General features: G+C 46.4%; 1 protein-coding gene across 4 annotated transcripts in view; it reads left to right on the top strand.

Moving 5' to 3' along the window:
• Nucleotides 1–16176, top strand: part of USP7 (ubiquitin specific peptidase 7) — a 64720-nt gene that overhangs the window by 26082 nt on the left and 22462 nt on the right. For 2 of the 4 annotated variants that reach the window (XM_047837975.1, XM_047837976.1), the window contains exons 2-5: nt 5648–5752; nt 11616–11814; nt 13750–13888; nt 14732–14820. In XM_047837975.1, the coding sequence (XP_047693931.1) occupies nt 5648–5752; nt 11616–11814; nt 13750–13888; nt 14732–14820 (532 nt within the window). Of the gene's footprint in view, nt 1–774; nt 869–5647; nt 5753–6503; nt 6680–11615; nt 11815–13749; nt 13889–14731; nt 14821–16176 lie in introns of those variants that run through there. The other 2 variants (XM_047837974.1, XM_047837977.1) reach the window with 2 other exon arrangements.

The raw sequence follows: 16176 nt of genomic DNA on the forward strand, positions 1-16176 counted from the left end.
GCCAAAATCAGGGGTCGGACGCTCAACCATCAGAGCCACCCAGGTGCCCTTGTATCAAACTTTAGATCCTGTTTCTTCTGCTGGTCCTGCCCCAGCACTGACCCAAGCTCCCTTCCAGGCTACCTTTTTCTATCTTTAATTGTGTGAGAATCTCTGGCATGCTGGTGTGGATGCTTCATGCTGAAATTTCCCACATAAATCTTTAACATCAGTTACATTCCTTGCTTCTTAGGCTTACGGGTCTTCTCTTTTGTCTATTTTCTCACTCTCTCTCTCTCTCTCTCTCTCTCTCTTAATGTTTATTTATTTTTGAGAGGGAGAGACAGACAGACAGAATCTGAAACAGGCTCCAGGCTCTGAGTTGTCAGCACAGAGCCTGATGTGTCGCTTGACCTCATGTACCGTGAGATCATGACCTGAGCCAAAGTCAGACACCCAACTGAGTGAGCCACCCAGGCACCCCCGTTTTGTCTATTTTCAAGTGAACTTTTAATTTTGGATTAATTTTAGATTTACAGGAAAGATGTAGTTTGTGTATGGTGTGCCCATGTCAGCAACTAAGGAACTAGTAACCAAACTCCAGACTTCCTTTTTTCCCATTAACACCCGCTTTTTGTTTCTGGACCTCGTTAGCTTTTGGGAGTGATTCTCTAAGTTGATGAGGTTTCTTGAATATGTTCCTTGTCCGACACCCAAGAATTTTTTTTGGGGGGGAGGGGCTTTGAAAAAAAGAATGTTGAGGTAGAGTTCCTAGAGATTCTGTGCATCACTCTGATGTGGATGAGAGAACCGTCCTGGCTCCAGCCCCAGCAGACTCTGCTGCTGAGCCATGCGGACATGGCGGGGAACCACAAGCTTGGACGAGAAGGTGACTTGGGAGTTCAGATGGGGATCTTTAGATGCTGATGGACTTCTAGAACCAGTAGTACCAATGTTTCTAAACTGCCCTTCTGAAATACATTGGAGATTGCTAATTAAGAAATCATTATGCAGAAAGATACCCGTGTTCTCATTTACCGTGATAACCTCTGCTTCAGTGATAATCTTTAAAATGGGTTCAGGGTCTGGAGAGGAGATGAGGGGAGGCGGACTAAGCAGAAACCAGATGGCTTTTGCCTTGGAATTCCAAGTGAACCAGTGGGCCCGGAGTTGAGAGCATGTGCTCTGCGTTGGCACTCCATATATTCTGGCCTCTTAACTGCGCTGTGGTTTTGCTCACTGGGTTGTAATCACTAGTTGAAAAGTTTGAGGGGGAATCTGGGGCCTGAGCGGAGACTGAATCGGAGGTGTGGCTCCATCTTTGCGGCTGACGCACCACCTGGTGGCAGTATACACCTCTTCGTTGGAAGGCTCTGAGGTCTTCCTGTGGTGGTTCTCTGCCCTGCCCCCCCCCCCCCCCCTTTTGGGGAGAGGCTTGAGTAATTTTTGTGAGGTGACAGAAAATGTCAAAAACGACAAATTGAAATTCTGCTTTGTCTGTTACTTCATCCAGGAGGGAGATTGAGATGCTGAGTTAGCACCACATCATTTCCATAGCAATTGGCCAGTGTTCTTTGTTGAGCGATCCTGTGTTATGACCTCACAAGTGGAAGTCTGTGGGAAGGGACGCAGAGTACAAGCATGGCCTCCTCAGTAACAGGAGGAGATATATAGGCTTCGTAACCAGCCAAGCTAGCCTTTTGTGTGTTTCTAGTCTTTAGAAAAGGCATTTTGTGCCCCTTCTTACACATGTTAAAATATATGTACATGTATATGTATAAATTGTGCCTTGGGTGCTTACCACAGGGTTTGTCATCGCAAGGTTAACCAGTCACAAGTAATGGAAATGATCTTCGATTGTATTTGAGTCTCATAAATACATTTTCAAATGATAACTCCTCCTCCGCACCCCACAACACCCCTACAGATATTTGGCACATTAGGGAACTTTTGTCTTTCTATTTGAGGCATTGCATATTGTCATTGGTGCTTGCCACGTGTCCCCAATGTTATTTGAGACCATGTCTGTCAAAAAATTAGTGCTGTAGTTCATGTTTGGCCAAATGAGAGTTGACACATAAGGGAAAATTCCAATTAGATGGTATCTAAAATTCAGGAACAGGATCACTTTATATGTGGTGATAAATAGATACACACCCCAATCTTAAACTTCTTTGATGATAATGAAAGCAGACTTAGTATTTAAGATAATTCTGGAAGCCTAGTATAGAGTTATTGTGGGCTTGCTTTCATCGTTGAATTCAGGTCCAGGGATTTACTGTGTCTTAATTAAATTTTTAATCCTCTTGCTGAACTAGCTCATTTATGAGGAGCTTTTTTTAACTGGATATATTCAGTCCCTTAGGAGCTAGACTTGAGTTGTCAACTTTTTCTACCAAGGCCCCATGGCACTTGGTTGGGAGCTTGACGGGGCCTGTCGTTGGTCAAGTTTCTCCTATACATGGTGGACCAGCAGGGACTTTTTGTCATTTCACAGCCACTGGCTTAGACTAGCATCTCCATGCTTTTGGAGGGTGGAAAAGAGCAAGTGGGTCAGCCCAGCACAAATGTGTAACTTGGTGTGTAAAAAGGTGAGGTGTACTGCTCAGGAACTCTATTTACTTTGCCTTTAGGGGCCTATGGCAGAGAAATCCCATCTTACTAACACAAGGATGGGATCCCTTGTTTATAAATTACTAGCCTTTCATCAGTTGTCGCATTGTAGTTAATCCTGCCTCTGCAAAACTGTGACCCGATTTATCTTCCCACACTGTACATACAGTAAAGTGCTGTGGAGGTAAGCCATAGATCTTTTGACTTGATCTTGATTTTTATTATTGTCATAACTTCTGGTGAGAAATAGTCTATTTCAAGTCACCAAAACCCTTAAAGATACCTTGTTTCAGCTATAATCTGAATTCGCTTGGATGTCAGAATCTTTGGCATTATTGGGGCGCCTGGGTGGCTCAGTCGGTTGAGTGTCTGACTTCGGCTCAGGTCATGATCTCCCAGTTTTTGAGTTCGAGCCCTGCGTCTGTGGTCTCTGTGCTGACATCTCAGAGCCTGGAGCCTGCTTCAGATTCTGTGTCTCCCTCTCTCTCTCTGACCCTCCCCCGTTCATGCTCTGTCTCTCTCTGTCTCAAAAATAAATAAAATTTTTTTTTAAAAAGTAAAAGAAAAAAAGAATCTTTGGGATTATGAATCACTTGTCGAATTCTATGACCTACAGTAGTGCAGACTGCTTATATTTACACATCACCCTAGTTTTTAGGTGTGATGCTCTGTTTTGTATACAGAGATGGTTTGTTTGTGCTTTTGTGCATTAAAAATCGTATTTTAGGGACTCCTGGGTGGCTCAGTTGGTCAAGAGTCCGACTTTGGCTCGGGTCATGATCTCACAGTTCATGAGTTTGAGCCCCACATCGGGGTCTGTGCTGACAGTTTGGAGCCTGGGGCCTGCTTGGGATTCTGTGTCTCTCTGTCTGCCCCTCCCCGTTTGTGCTTTGTCTGTGTCTCTCTCTCTCAAAAATAAATATTAAAAAATAAATAAACATTAAAAACCTAAGGCACTTGTAGTGGGACAGATTTTGAAACAAGGAACTAAATTAAAATGGCAGGCATACGTGGAGCAAGTTACTGTGAGACAGTGCGTTGGTGTGATGTGTGTGTGTGTGTGTGTGTACACATCCCACTGCTGCTCCTCCTGCAGGACCTCTAGTTGTGTGTTTGTGTGTCCTTCCAGTGTTTGTCATGGAAGGGGAAATGAGAATTTATCCGTTCTTATTCCAACAGACTGTCTCTTTTATAACCGAGGTTGTGTGTGATAACATTTATTGCTTGGTATCTTTAAATTTTTTTTTTTTTTAAACTTAGCATAGCTTAGAGAACTTTACATTTAGGTACATTGAGAACCTTTAAGAGAAAACTGCTGTATAATATTCTGTCGGTAGAATGTGCCAGAATTTATTTCATAGGCCTTCATAGGTGTTTTTCCTCATAAAATATTTTTCAGCGTTTATTTATTTTTGGGACAGAGAGACAGAGCGTGAACGGGGGAGGTGCAGAGAGAGAGGGAGACACAGAATCTGAAACAGGCTCCAGGCTCTGAGCCATCAGCCCAGAGCCTGACGCGGGGCTCGAACTCACAGACCGCGAGATCGTGACCTGGCTGAAGTCGGACGCTTAACCGACTGCGCCACCCAGGCGCCCCTCATAAAATATTTTTAATGATGGTTAGATGTTAAGTTAGGAGGATAAATGTGGGATGAAAGAAGTCTCAAAGTACCTGATTTTTCATGTTGATTTTTAAAGCACATATGTTTTAAGAGTTTTTAGACTTTGAGGTAATTATAAGCAAGAGCAAACAAGAATTTGTCCTTCTCCCCCCCACCCATCCCAGGTTTTTGTCAGGGTGTGGTGGTCGAGACCAGTTTAAAAATGTATATGTGTTTGTTTTTAAAAATACCTTTAGCACGATTGTTAAGTGTATATATATTGATAATTAAAGAAGATCAGGATTGAAGTGATACAAATTTGGGTGGTAATATCAGTCTCTTGGCCTCCAAGGATTTTGAAGGTGTGCTTTGAGATGTGTAAGGGGAAAAACATGGTTTATATCCAGAGATTCTTTGACGGATGTAATCGGATAGTTGGGGGTTTGGGAGTGTCTAGAGGGGAATGGCGAGGGTGCTGTCCGTGGTGCTGAATCAGACTGACCGCTGATGGGGGAGACCTGTCGCAAGACTAGGACACACTTAAGTAGCGCTTTTCAAAACCACATCTCCTGTTTGTAGCTGAGACTGCTAATTTCGATCAGAACGTGTACAGGCAACATATGGGGGCCCGCATGTGGAGGATGGAGAGGGTTTACACATGGTGTATGACCCTTTTGGCCAGTGGAGGCTATTTAAATCCCAAATCTTGACATAGTGTTTTTTTTTTTCTTTTAAGACAAGGACCTATGTCAAAGTAAGAAGATTGTGCATAAATAGTGATGAGAATGTTACATTTGGCATTTACACCCTGTATTTGCCACTCCTTGCTTCGAAGTTTTGCATCCATGCCTTTGATTATGTGTAAATGTTTGTCAAGCCAGATTTCAGCAAGCATTTAGAATGACAAAACCTTTTTATGTGTTTCTCAATCCCTTCCAGACTCTTTATAAATGCCAGTCCTTTTAGGGACCCCCTTTCACCCACCCTCTACCCCCTCTCCCAGCTTTCATTCCCTCCAGTTCTGGTTTTTGTGTGGATTTATAGTTTTTAATTATTACAGTAACTGCCCTGTGATACTTTGAGAGACACAATTTGATGTTTTAAAGCGTTGACATGTGGTAGAACATTCTAATGCACACTGCTGTGTATATATTTAGTAAGCTCAACAGTATTTTCTCTGGGGTTGAGTTTTAATGAGTATGAAGGCTATTTCAACATAGTGCGAATGGAACAAATGTGGTAGAGTGATTGCATCCCATTTAGCATTTTGAAAACAACCAAAATTCATATTTATTTAGTAAACATACTAGTAAATACCTTTTGGGTTAGAGTATGTTTATTATGGCACACTTGGAACATACTAGTGACTGACGGTCATCAAAAGTACAAATGTGTTTTTATTTAATCCAAGATTGGAGGGTAAAAACCATGGAATTTCTTTGTTTTCTTTAAAGCTGGAGATACAGATGATCCACCAAGAATTACTCAAAACCCTGTTATCAACGGGAATGTAGCCATGAGTGATGGGCACAACAACACAGAGGAAGATATGGAGGATGGTGAGTACATGTGGTTTGTTTACTTGCAGTGGGCAGAAACACAACTGGATGTGCTATAGAGTTCTTCCTTGAGTACTTGTGAGTTTCTTAGGAGTAGCTAGTTTTCAGGAGGTTTGTATCTGAGGAAAATTGAGGAACCTGTTTTGGTTTTGAATTTTAAGACTACCTACAAATTTCAGGGTAAGTTGGTTCTCCTCAGCCCAGGAGAGAAGATTTCAGTACAGAAGTTTGTGATAGATGGGTATTTACTCAGGCTTGCCATTTCCCCACCACTGTTAGCGCTCAGAACAAGTGTATCTTAGTGTACCTTACTCTCCTTTGCTTTTTGTTTGCAGCAAGATACTTCTAGCCATTGGAACTTGGCTTTCCATTGCATTCTTACTGTAGTGTGTATATCAGTTGTCTGTAGCCGAAAATCCCTCCCTACTCCCAATAGGTGTGAAAATCAGAATCGAGCTTTGGGCTTCATTCTCCCACACTAACTTTTGGTCTATATCCTCTATGCAAAAAGCGTTTGCATATGTGTATGCATGGACATTTTGTGCCCAGGAAATCCATTTCTTTCGAGGCTATTTCTTCTTTATAATTTGTCAGATATGTGACCTATACTTTTATTTGCAAGGTCAAAATCATGAGACGGTAGCAGCCAGTAATCACTTTATGCAGTCCCTGGAATCTTGCAGTGTAATATGAAACCATGTTCTGTCAAAAGCATGTCCATCAATCCTCATGAGGGTTGTGTCCTTCCCAGGGGAGTAACGGGGCAGTTGAAAGAAACCGTCAGTCACGGGCTGCACCACCAGAAGGACTGCTGTTCAGACCTCCTGCCAAAAGTTCAGCCTCCATGAGAAACTGCAGCCGTAGTTGAGAGTTCTCTCACAGTGCGGTTTACCCCCTGGCAGCTGGCTGAGGCAATATCTGAGGAAGGTAAAGAGGCGTGGTCTGAACCCCGCTGCTTTGTTACCTGTGGAGTGCGCTTTCCACCGTAGATCAAGGGCAACGGTGTGGGTGTGGTCTCTTTGGTTGCTGGGCTCTTGGTTTAATTTCAGACACCTGAGATGCCAAAAGTGCTTCTGTGAGCGCAGTTGGGAAGGTGTGACCAGGCCAGATGTGCCAGGTGTGAGTTAGAGGTGGGTTCCAGTCACTTGCAGAGCGGTTACTGGCCCACCTCAGGCAGCGAGCTCCCTGTCTAGTTCCACAGAGCAATTCCAAATGAATATTTCTGCGAGTGTTTTTGGGGAGGGCTTGGGAGGAGGTGCAGATGTAGATGAAGGGCAGGTTCTCAACCTTGGTGGTGCTGTTGCCTTTTTGGGCCGATCATTCTTTGTTGCGGGGCAGTCCTCTGTGTGATAGGATGCCAGTGCCATCCCACCCATAATCCTCACTCCCCGTAGCCCCGACAACTAGAAACGGCTCTGCATTGCTAGATGTCTCCGGAAGTCCAGGTTGCCGGATTGCCTCGGTCTCCACAACGTACATAAAACCCCTTTCCTTTTGAGGCAAATTTTACTACTAAATTAGTGGTAGTAAATAATGGTGCCAAACCATAGAACCTAAAAGTAGAAATATTCCTGTGGTGAGTTACCACTTGGGAACATTACAGGAGAAAGCAGAGTGTGGTCTTCAGTTGCACGGCCTTCCCAATTGGGGATTTGAGGTGTGTTTTGAAAGCTCCAGGCTAAGAGAGTGAAAAGATTGTATCTTTTTAATGGTAAAGAGTGGGAGGGAGATGGTTCTGGTTCTAGGAGTAGAATTAGTTTAAGGCAGCATTTTCCCAGTCGTGATAAGTGCTTTGAAACCCTCTTCTGCAGGACGTTAGCATGTGGTGAGAGGGGCTGAGTCCAGGAACTTTCAGGGGCGCTGGGCCAAGCAAGGGTCTGCATTGCAGAGGACCTCCGGACCGTCAGCACCCTAACATCTTTCTCCAGAAGATTTGCTAATGATTCCCCAAGACTGAACTTTAGAACCCCCTTTCCAGAATCTCCTTCTAACATCGTAAAGTGGGGCACACAATCTGGGAAACGCTGGATTAGAGTGATCTACTGGGCAGAGGGGGGGTTTCCTACATAAAAGTTCAGTGGCTGACAGCACAGATGGACAGGTGTTTGCTTGAGACAAAGAGCATTTAAAAATCCTGTTAGGGGCACCTGGCTGGCTTAGCAAAATGTTCGACACTTGATCTCAGGGTTGTGAGTTTGAGCCCCATGTTGGCTGTAGAGATTACTTCAAAAATAAAATCTTTTTTTTTCCTCCCCACCCCCCCCCCCGCCCCGCCCAAATAAAATCTTAAAAAAAAAAATCATGTTAATGTGGAACTTGGACAAGAATTAGAATCATTTTCTGGTTACACCTACCTATTCTACTTTGATTTTAGTTTCTTGCTTAGTTTTTTCCATAGATGACCGCAAGAAGCTTTAGAACAAATATAGCCTCTGCAAATAGAGATTGTTGGTACCCGTGAAACAAAAGTAATTTCTGGGTATTAACTGGGACTTGGCAAAAAATGAAAAATTGAGGTCTGATAAGTTTACCGCAAGGGCGCCATTTGGGGACTCCGTAGGCCAGCCTTCTGATTTAAACAAAACAGAACAAAGTCCTGTATCTTCCTCTACCTTTTTCATGCAGTTGTACCCCAGGCCTCTGTCCTGTGAAGATAAGGTTGGGGTACGAATGGGTGTGGTGGCCGCTTCGATGACAGCCAGTGCTGCTGTGGGAGGCACGAGTGGAGGTGATGGCTCCCCAGGTTTTCGGGCTGAGGAGGTGTGATGACAGCAGGGAGCGGGAGCTTTGTCGTCCTGTCCTTGACAGTAAACGGAGATGCACAGCATTAATGCGCTGACAGCGGCATTGAGGCGGGTTACGGAGTCCCTGGACAAAAACTAATTCCGCAGGATGCAGGGCACCCTCCAGATTCCCAAGTGCACTGCCGTAAACATGTTTTTAATTTTTTTTTTTTATGTTTATTTCTGAGACAGAGACAGAGCATGAGCGGGAGAGGGGCATAGAGGGAGGGAGACACAGAATCAGAAGCAGGCTCCAGGCTCCTAGCTGTCCTCACGGAGTCCGACACGGGGCTCGAACTCACGGACTGCGAGATCATGACCTGAGCCAAAGTCGGTCGCTCAACCGACTGAGCCACCCAGGCGCCCCATGTAAACATGTTTTTAATCGTGAAGTGATTATAGACACGGGGAAGTTGCGAAAATAGGACTTTTGAGTACTTTTCACCTGTCTTCTCGGGTGAAGACATTTAGGTCTCCTTTAATTCCTCATGGGACTGTCATCAGGCCAGGCCTTTCTGCCAGAGATGGGTTTCAAGTCTGCTCTACTTTTTTGTAGACCCCACCCCCCCCGCCCTTATCTTTTGGTATATAATGTAGTTTTTCAATTAATTCAATTGGTTATGAAGAGTTGGGAACCACAGGGCAACATTTTTATTCTCAAGAAGTCTCCTAGCGTATTTCAGAACCAAGTCTGTCCTAAGGATATGCCTTGAATGCGAGGCGGAATCTCACATGGAGTGTATAAATGCACGTGTGAGCTGAGCTGTGTGAGGCAGGATAGCTGCAGGCACTGGCTCCTGGCTGCTCCTTCTGCCTCTGAAGGAAGGGCTTGCCATCTTGCAGTCTCAGTGCCATGCAGAGTTCTGGTTGGTTCTGTTGCGTATTTAAGATCAACTTCGAATTTGGGCTGAAGTTTGGGATGGAGAAAGCATTTATGATACATTTCCATTTTGTCTGTATAAAAATCTAATCCTACAATGGGTTGAATTGTTTCTGAAAACAAGTGAGTGAGTTACAAGAGGGGCAGGACTTTGTGAAGTTGAGCTCTTTAGGTCCCATGAGTGTGTGCCCTCTGGTGACTTTTATTTGGTTGATTGCAGTTCTTTGGTCTCCACAAAGAGCCCAGTTTTATTGTTCTCTGCCTTGCGAGGGGTATGTTAAACTTCAGAATATGGCATTTTACAAACCAGAGGCAAGGTCACTGTTCAGGGTGCACAGATCATGGGTACTGAAACCCACTGTGGTCATTTTGTAAAACACCTCAGATAAGATAAAACCACGTAATCTCAGCGAGCCTCAGTTTTCCTCATCTGTGAAGTGGGACTTCTAGAACCCCTGCCCTTGCCTACCTTGCAGGATTTAAGTGCTGTGCACGTGTGATTTGTGTCTTTGAAATAGTGGCCCACGTCTTTCCTGCGCCATTCCTAGACATTAGAACACATTTCTTGGCTTTTTGATACTTTGGTCCCTCAGAGGGATTAGGGTCATATCTGCCACCTCAAGAAGCTGGAGTAAATACTGCATCTCTCAGATGGACACCCCCCTGTTCAGCCGCTCTTCCTCCCAGAGAGCCTCTGCGGTCTGCTGAGCAGGGTTGTGTGTAGCAGAACAATTGGGGATGAAGAGTGTGAAAAGAAGGTGTTAGTGCTAACTGTCGCATTTCCTCTTGGTTCTTATTTCTTTGGTAAAGAATACTACCCTCTCATGAGGATTGATGGACATGTTTTCTTAGGAACAAATTCAGACAGTCACAAACGCAAGCAGTCTCTGTACCCTGAGAAGTCTCTGTCCTGAGCGTTTGGTTGTCTTAGAAGTTAGGAGACAGAAGGGTGAAGGAAGGCGGCATGTTGTTGTTCCGAACATGCCCTTCCCCGAGCCCGAGAGTCTCCTCTTGTGCGTCAGGAGCCTGGGGGGCAAGGATGGCAAAATAGCCCCCGCTGCCACACCAGAAAAAGCCTTCCACGCACCTTTGATTCTTGCATACGCCAGTGGTGGCTTTTCACATCGTGGCCCTCGTTCCCCTGCCAGTCTGTGAACTGTACCCCGTCTCCAACCAGATAGGCACCGAAAGCGAGAGAAAGCGTTTAGAAGCTTGTATGGCAACTTGACCTTGCTGTGGCAGCTTTCTGATGTCTCGTAAAAGTGCCGGTCAGTAAGGGTGGCGGGGCAGCCTTGGGAGGCTGCCACTCCCCAAGAGTTTGAGAAGCACCATATAGACAGCAGTTGGGGGTGGGGGGCCGCAGATGTCCTGTGAGCCTGAGTCACTTGTAAATGAACAGTCGCCATGGGCAAAGGGTGGAATTCTAAAGTGTGACTTGTAACTGAAAGTCTGCTAAGAGGCACTCTACCAATATATTGCTTTCTATTGGAGGAAACCTTAGTTCTGTACATGGCCTTCACGTCTTGTTGAGTAAATTGAACAATTTTTAGCATTCGTGTTGAGAAGAATACCGGTTTCTTTCTCTATAAATTATTCCCCCTAGGGAGTCCAGGCTGGTATTTCACAGAAACTGTGAACTGATGATGTTAACGTTTGTTTGGGGCTAACTTCTCAGCTGTGTTGTCTCTAGAACAGCGGGAATGACTGTTCTGCCCCCTCGGGGTCTGGTGAGCCTGCGGGTGCAATGCCCCCTCCCCTTCCTTTCTCCAGACTTGACTCGGCCTGAGTCCGCCCTCGGCTTTTCCTCCGCGCGCCCTGACCTTGAGCAGCTGTCCCACGGCCGCCCCGGGCCTTCTCTGCAGAGCCTGTCCACTCACCAGGGAGGACTTGGCAATTTCGGGGCTCGAGGGTAGAGTAGACGTTCTTACAGGCCCAGCTCTGGAATCTAGGAGGGCAGGCAGGGGTGTGTCGGTAGCCCTCTGGGATTTGGATTTCATCCACACACAGATGGCGTGTCCCCTCCCTCTTCTAGGTGCCTTGCTCTCATTTTCCCAAGAGTTAGGCTCTAGCGGTTAGGTCGCAGTTGTGCGGACGGCTCCCCGACGTGGTTGGTTGTCCCGCGCGGGTCCCACGGTTGTCGGCTGTCAGGTGTGGTCTCACGACGCCCGAGCCCTGTGACTGACACGGCCTTTTCTTGCAGACACGAGTTGGCGCTCCGAGGCAACCTTTCAGTTCACTGTCGAGCGCTTCAGCAGACTGAGTGAGTCGGTCCTTAGCCCTCCGTGTTTTGTGCGAAATCTGCCGTGGAAGATTATGGTGATGCCACGCTTTTATCCAGACAGACCACACCAAAAAAGCGTAGGATTCTTTCTCCAGTGCAATGCTGAATCTGATTCCACGTAAGACAGTTTAAATGATGCCATTACGAACCCACAAATAGTTATGCTCCGTGATTGGAGGCTCAGTCTGATCGGCCTCTTTGAGTTTAAAACTTTTGCCTTTCCTTGCTGCCTCTACATAGTCCTCTGATTTTACATTAGATGAACTACATTTCTCTCTTTAAAACTCAATGGTAGGTATTCTCTCCAAGCTAGAAAAGGTGTATGTTTTTCTTGCAAACAAGACACTGAGGTTCAGGTATTAGAATCTGCCCACCCAGGGAACACGGAATCAGGGTCCATCTGGACTAGCTGACTACTGGATTACCAGGTTTAATTATTCTACCAGTAAGTGCCTGAGGGGAAGACTGTAGCTAAGGAACATTCCTCAGGTCTTGAGGCCTCGGCATTGTTGTGTTAACCAGCTCCTGTGTGTTATTCCGAGAGTTTGGATTAAAACATCCTTTGAGGGTTTTACCACGTGGGCCTCCCCAGCTTATTTTAGAGAAACTGTTTTGTTCTTACAATTCTTAAAAAGAAATATGTAGTAAAATGTCTTCAAATTAGGAAAAGTGTTTATGGTCCCTTTATTCAGATGAAAACAAAGATCAGAGGCTTCACGTTTTCTACCTATTGATAGATCCTCAATAGCTTGATTCTTCCCTTAATTAAAAACTGTCACCGGTCAGCGTATATCAGAAGCTTAGTTGACATTGTTTGAAAGGGTCCCAGATCACTTTGTCACTGTGTCCTTCTCCTCCCATATCGAGGAATCTGTGAGAAGGCTGCTTCCTTGGCCCACGTCTGTCCAGGCTCCCTGCCACCCCCAGATTGTGGCCCTTTAGACCTCTCACTGAAAGCTGGTCCCCAGAGGGCCACAGGGGCACTGGCCTTGGCTGCTCTGTCCAAGCTCCAGGGAACACAGTCCGTTACATTTTTCTTTTTTACGTGGATGTTTAAGAAGTGCCAGGCCAATTCTGTGCTGCAGCCAGGGCCTGTATATAGGTTAAAATTTTCCTTCCTGTGTTCACATTCTGATCTGATTTCCGGTGAGTATTGAGGCTACATTTTAGCCTAACAGACAATTTGGGCCTGACAGTAGTTTGGGAACGCGGTGAGCCGTCCATCCCTAGAGCAGGCAGCCTGGGCAGACAGGAGTGCCCATACTGGGCCTGCACTGCCGTCACTTCAGAGCTCTCTGGAAACTCTGCTGTGTGTGGCTCTGCTGTGGCTCCGAGCCCCCAGTGGCCCTTTAAAGGGCTGCGTCCGTTAGGTTTTTATGCACAGATCCAGAGGCTCTGTTGTGACCCGCCCCCAGCCTGACTGCAGCCCGGACAGTTGGGCTGTGGCTGTGACTAGGCGCCCCTGCTCAGAGCTCCCGGGGGCTCCTGGAGGGGAGCTCTTGTGTTTTCACCCAACACCCAACCCAGATACCAGAACCACTGTCTGACCAGAAGCTAGTCTCCTACAGACTCTAAAGGCCAGTATCTAAAGTTCAGAAACTGTATTTTATTGATACCAATTAAAAAAAAAACTGACCTAAAAAAAAACTTGTAAAAATTAAAATAAAACCATGGCTCGGGGCACCTGGGTGGCTCAGTCAGTAAACGTCCGACTCTTGATCTCAGCTCAGGTCTTGATCTCAGGGTCATGAGTTCAAGCCCTGCGTTGGGCTCTGTATTGAGCTCTGCGTTGAGCTCAATGCCTACTTAAAAAACAGAACAAAACAAAAATAACCCATGGGTCAAATCAGTACAGTCCACACTGGGGGGGGGGAGGGGTTTCCTCGACCCCTTTTAGCTTCTTTCTTCATTAAAGGTAAATGTGTCCCCCCACTCCACCTCCCCAAATAAAAGGACGGGAAAAAAATGTGGGAATTTTCACATGCTCTGTTTTGAAACAATGTGTAAACGTCAGTTAAGTGGGTCACCTGAGGCTTAGGTTCTCTTTGACCAGGTCGTGGTCTTGCCATGCACAAGCTGTGCTGAAGATAATAAATTACAGAGACGACGAGAAGTCCTTCAGTCGACGCATCAGCCACTTGTTCTTCCACAAAGAGAATGACTGGGGCTTCTCCAATTTCATGGCCTGGAGCGTAAGTAACCGTGCCATTACACTGACTGACCTGAGCAGCGTTCCTTCTTCATTCTGCAGATCCTTCTGTTCGCAGTGAGAATGTTTGCTCTATCAGGTGAACAGGTGTCTGAAAATGTGATCTCTCCAGTTTGCAAGCTGAGGTTTTGAAGCAGCCAGCAGACAGGGCTTGAGTCTCAGCTCTTTGTCGGACATCCGTAAGGTAGTTCCTAGCTTTCCCAACAGGCCGAATCTCCTTTAAAAGGGGGCGCTTCCCTGAGCCAGGCCTGGTCTCATGTACCCTCATCAGTTCCCCAATTAGTTTGAGAGAGAGAAAGAGTGCGCGAGCAAGGGACGGGGAGAAAGAGCGAAGGAGACGCAAAATCCGAAGCAGGCTCCGAGCTCTAAACTGTCAGCACAGAGCCCTCTGTGGGGCTCGAACTCACAAACCTTGAGATCGTGACCTGAGCTGAAGTCGGACGCTTAACCGACTGAGTCAGCCAGGTGTCCCTTGGCTGCTTTTTGCAGAAGTGGAAACCAGGGCAGGTTTTTAAGGGGGCATCCTGCTGGGCTCTCCAGGCCCTGCTCCTGTGAGCAGGTGTGCGTTCCTTCCAGCCTGTGCCCTGGCGAGGGGCTCCCCGGGACTTCCCAGATGCCTCTAAGAGGAACCATGCTTTTGCTGGTTTTGTTCAGAGGACACTATTTAAAACCAGTCAAAACACTGCAAAACCAGAAGCACGATTTGGGTGTTTGAAAAAGCAGTCTTTTCCTCTAACATGCAGAGGGTGTGAGGGTAATTGTCTCTTTGGAATGTAGCACACGTCCGTGTGTTCTTATGCAAGTTGGATATTCTTATTTTTTATAGGAAGTGACTGATCCTGAGAAAGGATTTATAGATGATGACAAAGTTACTTTTGAAGTCTTTGTACAGGCGGATGCTCCCCATGGAGTTGCGTAAGTTTTTCTTTAATTGGGCGCTCTTAAGAAATGCCTTTTGTGCTGTAGTGAAAGAAACATTAGCACATTAACAGTGCATATATTTAACCGATAAGCACCCTCCCTGTGCTTGCCCCTAGGCGCACACACCTTACCCAGCTTCACATTGACCCCTTCACTTGACACATGTATTGAGCATTTTCTGTATGCCAGACACTACTGTGCACTAGGAGTGTAATTCTCGTCGGCCAGTTAGCCATGGGTTTCTGTCCCCAAGGAATACACAGACTGGTGGGGCCGTTGTGGCGGGGAGGGGGCAGTTCCTACCAGTTCTGGAAGTGGCAGGTATGATGGTGGAGGGGTGGCGGGCGGGAAGGTGAGGGAGGTGTAGCTGAGCTCGGAGGAGGAGATGAGATCGAACCCCAGGGGTGGGAGGTCTGTGTGCACAAAGCCGTGCTTGGCCTTGCAGAAAGCATGGGGTTGGGCTACATGTTAAGGAGGTTAAGGGGTTGGGGCAGGAAGAACATCAGGAGTGAAGGCACCGGCAGTGAAGTGTGGGGTTGGGTGGCGCATCTGGAAGGGGTGGGAGTTGAGGTGGGTACGCTGGGCCATGGGGACCTGCTGACTTTTCAGGGCTGGGGATGGGGTAGGCTGGAAAGCACAGTCTGGGAAGAAGTGGAGTGGCAGGAAGAAGTGGAGTGGCAGGCACCCGTCTCTCCCCCCTACCTGTGTGTCTTCATGGGGCCCTGCTCTGGCAGGAGGGTGTGGTTGGCCTGGGTGGAATCCGGCAGGGACTGTGGGGCAGCCAGGGAGGAGCTGTTACTTAGCTCAGGTCCTGGCTCACGTGGCCAGGGCAAGTACAGGAGGGATCCAGCTTTTCTTGAGCAGCCTTTTCAGGGCTTGAGTTGTAGCAGGGCTGGAGGCAAAAAACAAGAAAACTCAGTCTTTTGCGTTTGTTCCCCCCCCCCCCCCCCCCATTTTAAAAACCTTTTCCCTATGTTTATGATCTACTTTTCTTGACTAAAAAAGTGGACTGGGTTTTTCACCCTTACCAATCAAAACTGATTTCTTGGCTTAGTGTTACTTACCACAACCTATTCAGGCATTATCACCTAAATCTTTGTGATTATAGATTTTAAAATAACCATTTATAATTTAGGATTCTTGCATTTTCTTGCCAATTTTTAAAATGATCCACAGATACGCACATACTATAACCAGGGCCGTGTGGTATACCCAAGTGTGTCAGAAAGGTCACGGACTAAGCCCTGGAATCAGCACTTACTGTTGACCCTGACACCTGGTCTAGTGTTGACCACAGCTCAGTGGCAAAAATGTTCATTCTTGTCTTCACGTTATATGCAGATGGGGATG

The sequence above is a fragment of the Prionailurus viverrinus genome, chromosome E3 (assembly GCF_022837055.1).
Source record: "Prionailurus viverrinus isolate Anna chromosome E3, UM_Priviv_1.0, whole genome shotgun sequence".
Classification (NCBI taxonomy): Eukaryota; Metazoa; Chordata; class Mammalia; order Carnivora; family Felidae; genus Prionailurus; species Prionailurus viverrinus.